Source organism: Phaseolus vulgaris, chromosome 5, assembly GCF_000499845.2.
Source record: "Phaseolus vulgaris cultivar G19833 chromosome 5, P. vulgaris v2.0, whole genome shotgun sequence".
In the NCBI taxonomy this organism is placed as follows: Eukaryota; Viridiplantae; Streptophyta; class Magnoliopsida; order Fabales; family Fabaceae; genus Phaseolus; species Phaseolus vulgaris.
Window position 1 is genome coordinate 7,889,933 of NC_023755.2, and position 8,834 is coordinate 7,898,766.

At 30.4% G+C, this 8,834-nt stretch overlaps 1 protein-coding gene across 2 annotated transcripts; it reads left to right on the forward strand.

Moving 5' to 3' along the window:
- The first annotated feature begins 2,051 nt into the window (after window positions 1-2,051).
- On the forward strand, window positions 2,052-4,493 carry LOC137835068 (1-aminocyclopropane-1-carboxylate oxidase homolog 1-like). Of its 2 annotated transcripts, none has more exons than XM_068643406.1 (3): window positions 2,052-2,685; window positions 3,053-3,374; window positions 3,943-4,493. In XM_068643406.1, exons 1-3 carry the CDS (start codon window positions 2,156-2,158, stop codon window positions 4,192-4,194), a joined length of 1,104 nt encoding a protein of 367 aa, XP_068499507.1. In that variant the 5' UTR covers window positions 2,052-2,155; the 3' UTR covers window positions 4,195-4,493. The 2 variants fall into 2 exon arrangements, with proteins under 2 accessions (XP_068499507.1, XP_068499508.1); XM_068643407.1 differs by having other exon boundaries at window positions 2,071-2,685; window positions 3,938-4,493.
- The last annotated feature ends 4,341 nt before the right edge of the window (window positions 4,494-8,834 follow it).

Below are 8,834 nucleotides of genomic sequence, written 5' to 3' on the forward strand. Positions count from 1 at the left end.
CTTAATGACGAGTTTAAAAGGGGATAAAAGGTTAAATCATACATAGTGTGAGAACATTAACCACGTGCTAATACAGGCTCATACTTATGCACCCTTAGGTTAAAAAATATATTTTACTAATAACCTTATACTAACATATAAAAAAAAGACTATTTTAATTATTCTCCAACGAGCTTACTAACATAACTGGGCCAAACCCATCACCCACCTTATAGCCCCAACAGTCGAGCTGACCTACCCATATCGTGCCCCGAGCTCCAATCACTAAGCACTCTGTCCAGTACACATCTCTTATATAATTGTAATAAAAAAATATTAAAATGAGTCTTACCAGTGTTCTTCTATGTAACAAACGAATTTATATTTTTAGTGTATGAACTGTGTTATAATAATATAACATCCACATCACCAATAGATTATTAACATGAAATGAAATAATTTAACATTTTAGTCCACACTAAAAATATGTTTGACACTTAAAAAAAACTACTTATAATAATTCTCTTTCTACAAATAACAATAATAAAAATCTAAAAATTAAATTAAAAACAAAAATCAATTTCACCTTAAAATAAGGCTTAAAAATAAAAATTGCAGAAAGTAGGGCGAAATTTCACAAGTTTTGATAGAGGATAGCCTTGGTTTGAGCGAAAATTTCTGAAAAGTTCTCCCGAAGTAGTTTTTTCCTGAAATTCCACGTAAGAATCTCCACTGAATTCGGGACAAAACGCGACAAATTTTAGTTGAAACGGATGAATAGTGAGCCACGAAAAAAATCAAACAGTTTCACACACGAATGAACCTTCCTTTCAGTCCTGGTAGTGATCAATAAAAAATTTATTGCCAATCTTGTGGGACGAATCTGGGGCTCAAATCTCAGCCAAAACTCAATAGACACAGTGATGAACGTTTGGTAAAAATTTCACACCAAAACACTCAAGGAGTAAGGCGTAGCAAGTCCCAGACCGAGAGTGAACAAAACTGGTTTTCCGAAAACAAAACGTCCTGGCTTTTCTTCCCCGTATCTTCTTTTTTTGATTTGTTTATGGACGTGCCTCCTTACCTGGGTGCAAACAACATTTGAAAGTACTTACAGGCTCATAAGAATAAGGGTCCAACTCATCTCTATAAATAAGTTGACCAACATCATACCAATGTACACATTTTAAGACATTTATTACTCTCAACAACCAATGATCGATCCTTGACTTGAGCGTTAGAGTGTTTCTTTTGCAAGTACCCCGCCCCGACCGAGATCAGATACCGTTGACCGGAATGACAGAAGACATATAAAGCAGATAGGATGAATTCTTTGACCTTATGTAACCTTTTTAAAATTCTTGCTATGTTAGTGATGGATAGATGACAAAATCAAGTTTCTAACATGATAAGACGTTCTTTAAAAATGCTTCAAAAAGTTAGTTTTTCAAAAATTCTACTTTTTTAGGACACATTTAATAATATGTCATTATACAAGTTTAAGGAAAAAATGATTTATGTTGTATAATTTTATATTGGTTGGTCCATAGACATAAATTATGTCGAGTACTTGATCAAGTTCTATTAGACAAACTAATGTTGCAAAGTTCCTAACAAAACATTATTGAGAATTCAATTACTTGTGACTAGATAACTTTAGTACTATTTGAACACTTAGTCACTTCTAATTAACAATTAAAAGTATTTTTGAAACGCAATCACTTCTAAACAATCGAGAAACAATTAGAGTATAATTCCTAAATAAAACACGAGTATTTATTTGAAACACACGAAAAAAAGAAATAATTTAAAAGATGATAAGATTTTGCTTTCTAAGAAGATAATGTCTTTCAACAAATAGGTTAAATTCTATATTCTAATTGGTCTCCTTATAAATGATTCGTTAGATTTATTATATTGGGTGTAAGGTCATCAGGTTAATTATTAAATAAAAAAATAAAAGATTTATAAAATAGCACATATAATATAATGAAAAGAAAGAAAAGAGTATGGATAAATTATAATAATTTTGAAATAAATATCTCTTCTCTTGTCTGAGTTATATGTGGACGAGGAAGTCCCTTTCTCATAACGTAACTTGCATCCTACCTAAACCAAGTGTTTCTCTCTTCCCATAATAGTACCAAAATTACCAAAATCAGCACAAGGAAGCAATATGGGGTTTGGAGTTTCAGTCTCTGAGGAAGTAAACACTGAGAGGGTGCGTGAACTCAAAGAATTTGATGACACAAAAGCTGGTGTTAAAGGCCTTGCTGATCAAGGGATCACAAAAATCCCAAGAGTATTTCATCATCCACCCGATGAACAAGTGAAGGTCTCAACTTCAGGCGGAGAAGCAGACGATATTCCTGTTATAGACCTTGCAGAAGTTGACAAGGATCCAAGTTTACGGCAAGGAGTTATTGACAGAATAAAGGAAGCATCTGAGAAGTGGGGTTTCTTTCAAGTGGTCAACCATGGCATCCCTGTGACTGTTCTAGAGGACTTGAAAGATGGGGTGTGCAGGTTTTATGAACAAGATACTGAGGTGAAAAAGGATCTATATACCCGGGACCACAAGAAACCTTTTGTGTATAATAGCAATTTTGATATCTACTCTTCACCAGCACTCAGTTGGAGGGACACTTTTTTTTGTTATCTGGCTCCTAATCCTCCCAAACCTCAAGACTTGCCAGCAGTATGCAGGTAAGTTTTTGTATGTACAGTGCCTTGAGTTTTATGCCACTTAGATCAAGTATGTTAAGCAATTCAATTAAAATGCATTGATACTATAAAGGTTTTCATACAATAAGGTAAGATGGTTGTACTTTTTGATTATTTTAAGATAATTTATAGGATGAAAGTTGAGGTCATATTTAGCTTTATAAGTTTATACTCATATGAAGTTAATATTCATAAAGGGTGTGCAATGTTCCTGAATAAGATTCAACCTTCAAGTAGCACAGTAGGCTATGAATTGTTATGAAGAAAGAGGAAGAAAATCTCAAGTTAAGCTTTCCATTTCAACCATAAGACATTTAATTGATTTCTAACTGATTGCATCTTCTTGTAGGGATATACTTCTGGAATATGGGACATGGGTGATGAAACTTGGAATTGCACTATTTGAATTACTATCAGAATCTCTAGGGCTGCATCCAAACCATTTAAAAGACATGGATTGTGCAAAAGGAATTATTTCTCTTTGCCATTACTACCCTGCCTGCCCTGAACCAGAATTAACACTGGGAACCATTAAGCATTCTGATAATTCTTTCCTCACAGTGCTTCTCCAGGATCATATTGGTGGTCTTCAGGTTCTTTACCAGAACACATGGATTGATATAGCCCCAGAACCTGGGGCTCTTGTAGTTAACATTGGTGATTTTCTTCAGGCAAGTTCTTTATTGTTAGAGTAAATTACACTAATTACTCCAGAAGTTTTTGTCAAAAATTACATAAACTTTTTCAATATCTGTTAGATTATTCAGAGTGTAATGTTCTTCAAACAACCAATGGAGTTAGTATAGTACTAAAAGAAACTAAGATAAGTAATTAGTATAGTTTACCCTTTTCTTTTATTCTGCCTTCCAAGCTACTAAAATATTTCATATTTCATGATACTTTTCTTGCAACTGAAATTTTAAGATTCACAAAAAAAAATTCAGCAAAAAACACTTATTCTAGCAAACTTTTATAGAAAATATGTTAGAAAAGTCCTAGGACATATAGGTGTATCATGAGAGTTCATGATAAGTTGACAACTCAATATTGAATTGTTTCAGATTACAACCTTTAAAAGTAGAAGAAGAACTAATTTTGTAGTGAAGTGTAAGTTCTCTGAGAAAATTGAGAAATTTTGAAATTTGTAATAATATTTTTACTAGGGAAAAAGCTTTCTCATGATACGTACATGAATTTAAATGAGTGTGACATTATTGTTTTTTTCTTCTTGAAGTGCAGCTTATAACAAATGACAGATTCAAGAGTGTAGAACATAGAGTAGTGGCAAATGTGACAGGTCCAAGAATATCTGTTGCATGCTTTTTCAGCGAAGGTCTTAGAACACCAGGGAAACTCTATGGACCTATAAAAGAATTATTATCAGAAGAAAATCCTCCTAAATACAGAGAAGTCACTGTTGAGGAATATGCGCGCAACTACTTTGAAAAAGGCCTTGATGGAACCTCTGCTCTTCATCCTTTCAGGATTTGAGTTGGATTGATGTGGTTGAATTAGCACAATAAATGCATTAGAAATTGAAATATTTAGGCTTTGTTTGGATTGATAGTGAAAAGTTGAATGTGTGAAAGAGTGAGAGTGTGAGAATAAAGTGTGAAAAAAAGTGAGTGTGTTTAGATTAAGGTATGTTATACTGATGTGTGTGAAAAAAGTTTATTGAGATGCGTGAGTGATGTGATGATTGTAAGAGTATTTTAAGTTATTTTGAATAAGGTAAATTGTAAGATTACAAATTTACCCTTATATATAAAAAAAATTATTAATTTTGTGCATATTTTAGTTAATTAAAATAATTTAAAATTTCATTTATAAATAAAATAAAAATATATAAAATTTAAAGAAATAATTAAATATAATTTTAAATGTAAGTATAATTTTATTATTTTTCATTTTATTAATTTAAAATAATTTTTTTACTTAAGATAATTTATTTAGATAATTTTAATATTATTTATGATTCTTTAAATTATGTTATCTATATATATATATATATATATATATATATATATATATATATATATATATATACAAAATTATTATTAATAATAATTTCCATTATTAGTATTATTGTATGAAGGGCACCATGGTTTTTTGATCATATTCCACTCTCCTTTCTCTTCAATTATGAGAGGATCCTAAATACCCTCAAATTTCCATTCACTCTCACCCTCAACCTCCCCTCTCAGAGAAGCAAACAAGGGTGACACCCATTCACCCCACCCTTAGGCTTTGTTTGGATTAAAGGGCGTGGGGGGAGTGGAAAGTTGAGGCTATGGGGGAGTGGAAGTGTGAAGAAAGTTGAGGCTGTTTGGATTGTGGTATGTTAGAGTGGATGTGTGAGAAAAGTTTATTGAAATTGGTGAGTGATGTGATGGTTGTAAGAATATTATAAATTATTTTGAAGATTACAAATTTACTCTTGTATATAAAAGAAGAATAAATAATGAGTAATCTTTTTTTTGCATATTTTAGTTAATTAAAATAATTTTAAATTTCATTTATAAATAAAAAAAATATAAAATTAAAATAAATAATGAATTATAATTTTAAATTTAAGTATAATTTTATTATTTAACATTTTATTAATTTAAATTTATTTTTTACTTAAGTTAATTTATTTACATAATTTTAATATTATTTATGATTTTTTAAATTATATTATGATATATATATATATATAAATATAATGATTTTCATTATTATGAATAACAAAATGAATATATTTTTAAAAAAAATAGATATTTAGAATATTAAAACAAAATCAAAAAAACAAAAAATCTAGAAAATCATGAACATAATCGATTATCACTTCCCTTAAAAAAACCACATAATCGATTATCCATAGTCATAATCGACTATTCTTGTAGTTCAAAATCTAACATAATCGATTATGATAACAGATAATCGATTATGGTCAAAATAACAAAGGTCACATAATCGATTATGCTTACCAAAAATTCTCATATAACCGATTATGTCACGACTATAAACGATTATCAACTGTTTTTAACTACATAATCGATTATGTAGTGCGTTATTTTTCAATGATAATCGATTATGCTTCAAACTAAAATGAAAATAACGTAACTCCAGGGCAAACATGAACTACCAAACTCACTCTCCTACCTCTATGCTCACTGAAAACCCTCTCCAAACACCCTATATCAATGCAACTCTTTGTGTGAAGGCTAGACAGATGCGGTATTTGCTTCATTAGCTTCTAATGCAAAGTAAAAGAGGTTACTGTTGTGTAACCTAAACCCTAAACCATAAACGGGGTGGCCACCCTATAATCCGTCCGCGCTACAGGGCCACCCCCTGATCCAAACACAGGCTTAACCTTCATCACCCCCAAAAACAAACACACACTTAGGTTATGTTTGTATCCAACTATGAATTTTGAAATGGCGAAGAAAGGCAGATAAAACACACAAATCAATGAATAAAAAAATAATAAAATACACTAATCGAGATAAAAATGTCTTAACATTCTTTCTTCGCAGTTTTGCAAAGATTGTTATTAAATATATATATATATATATATATATATATATATATATATATATATTATAACAAATAGATATTTTATAATTATTTATTAAATATATATTATACTTTTATATTATTAATCTATTTATATTTTATATTTATATTATAATAAAATAAGTATAATAAATTATATAAAATAATTATAAATAATTATTATTATTATTAAAATGTTAATAAATATATAAAATGATATATAATAAAAAAATAATAATAAATTTATGAAATAATAACAATAATTACAAAATTATAAATAATAATTAATAATGATAAAAATAAATAAAATTTAAAAATTTACATAATACCATTAAAAAGTTAAAATTATCCTTAATTTTATTTGTATCAAATATTTAATAATATTATTAAAAAAATAATTTAAATAAATATAGTTATTTATATAATAATATTATTATTAATTATAAAAATAAATATATAAGTTATATTTTATTATTTATATATTTTAAAGATAAAGGTAAATTTATAAATTTACATTTTACACCTTTTAAAAAAATTAAAAATTTACACAACCATCACATCATTCACAAAATTCAATAAACTTTCTTCACAATCCAAACAATCTGACTTTCCTCTTAAATCATTCCAAATTCACTCCTCCAAATCCCCTCCTCAATCCAAACTCAAACCCACAAGCTCAATGAAATTAAGGATCTTATTATCTTATTCTCGGACTGGAATTTTGTAGTGTCACTTGTCTTGTTATTTTGGCACTTGCTGTTTTAAGACATAACTGCTGATATGCTTTATGTACATGTTCTACGTTGAAACCCACAGTTTACAGAAATTATGTTGACTCAAAGAGTATAGGGAACTATACAAAAGTATCTCAGCTTATAAGAAAAAGATAAATCATAATTAAAATTTATTAGAATTTAAAGTTGTTATAGAAAAATTTATCCAAACATATCCTCTAATCTCAGTGATGGCTCAACCAGTGAACCAACTTCAAATTACCTCATAGGTATCCATCTATGATGATCGTATTGTTGGAGATTGCGGAAAAAACTTAGTTGTCACGTTGAAAAATGGGGATTCTTTGAGGTCATTAAGCATGAGATTCCTTGTGAAGTTTTGGATAAGATGTGCTAGGATGTAACAAGGATTCGGATATTTTGAATAAAAATTTATATGATAAGTTATAAAATTTTAAAAAATTATTATTGTTAATGACCTTTTCTTTTATTATTGGGATTGACCCATTTTGTATATTTATTTTACTTCTAGGCTCTACTCTTTCTGTATATGTACGGTAGTTTTTACTAAATAATAATAATAATAATAAGCTTTTACTTTTTCTTTACTCAATTCTGGATCTTTCTCCTTCACAATATCTCTTTTTCTGTTCTTCGCATTTATTGTGCACAGGGTTTGTCACTAGCCAATCTTGCACACACATTGTTCTTTACCTCTGTTTTTCTGCCATGCACCTTCAATATGGTATCAGAGCTCTTCGTTCGTATGAAGAGCTCTGTTGTGCTACTCTGTTCTCTCCCTTTCTCTTTAGTTTTATCTCGTATTTTCCATTTTTTTTATCCTGTTATTCTTGAGCATTTTGATTTTCTCAATGGCTGACGAGGAGGTTACGCTGCCCATTCAATCGGAACAACCGACAAACAATTTCTTGTATTTGCACCCAAGTGAAAATCTCGCAACCTCTCTGGTCTCGCCAGTTCTTGACTCCACCCACTATCACTTTTGGAGCCGCTCGATTATTACTGCCCTAAGCGCCAAGAACAAGGTTGAGTTCATCCTCCGTGATCACCCTTGTCCTTCGAAAGATGACCCAAATTTTTCTGCGTGGTCACCTTGCAAGAACATGGTGGTTTCCTAGTTAGTTCATTTTGTTTCACTCCCAATTAGGCAGAGTATAATCTAGATGGATGTTGCTGTTGAAATTTGGAACGATTTGAAAACTCGTTATTCTCAGGGTGATTTATCCCGAATTTTTGATTTACAATTAGAAGTTGCCTCGGCGATCTTTCTGTCACTGACTACTTTACCAAACTACGTATCATTTGGGATGAGTTAGAAAATTTTCGCCTAACCCTCTATGCACCTGTTTTGTTAAGTGTTTGTGTTATGTTCAAACTATGATAAACCAAAGAAAATGTGAAGCTCGAGCTATGCAATTCCTTAGGGGTTTGAATGATCAATACAGTAACATTCGTTCACATGTTTTGCTATTGGATCCTATACCTCCCATTCCAAAAAAAAATTCTCTAGTTGTCCAACAAGAACGTGAATTATCTGTTGTTCTGCCTATACATAATACTAATGCTAGTCGCACTGCTTCATCCAATCCTTTGTTGTGTGGTTTTTGTGGTAAACTGGGCCATAATGAGACTGTTTTCTTTAGGAAAGTCGGGTTTCCTACTACAAATACTAGAAACCAATAGGGTAGAAAATTTTGCACCTACTGCAATAAAATTGGCCGCACCATTGACACATGCTACAAGAAACATGGTTTCCCCCTGGATATAAAACTCATAATTTTCTACCTACTCAGATTCATAATCTGATTACTACTGGTGATCTTTCTGTTGATGATA

Coding starts and splice junctions, on each gene's coding strand:
- LOC137835068 (XM_068643406.1), top strand. CDS start 2,156: ATGGGGTTTGGAGTTTCAGTCTCTGAGGAAGTAAACACTGAGAGGGTG. Junction 2,686..3,052: donor GACTTGCCAGCAGTATGCAG/GTAAGTTTTTGT, acceptor ATCTTCTTGTAG/GGATATACTTCTGGAATATG. Junction 3,375..3,942: donor ACATTGGTGATTTTCTTCAG/GCAAGTTCTTTA, acceptor CTTGAAGTGCAG/CTTATAACAAATGACAGATT.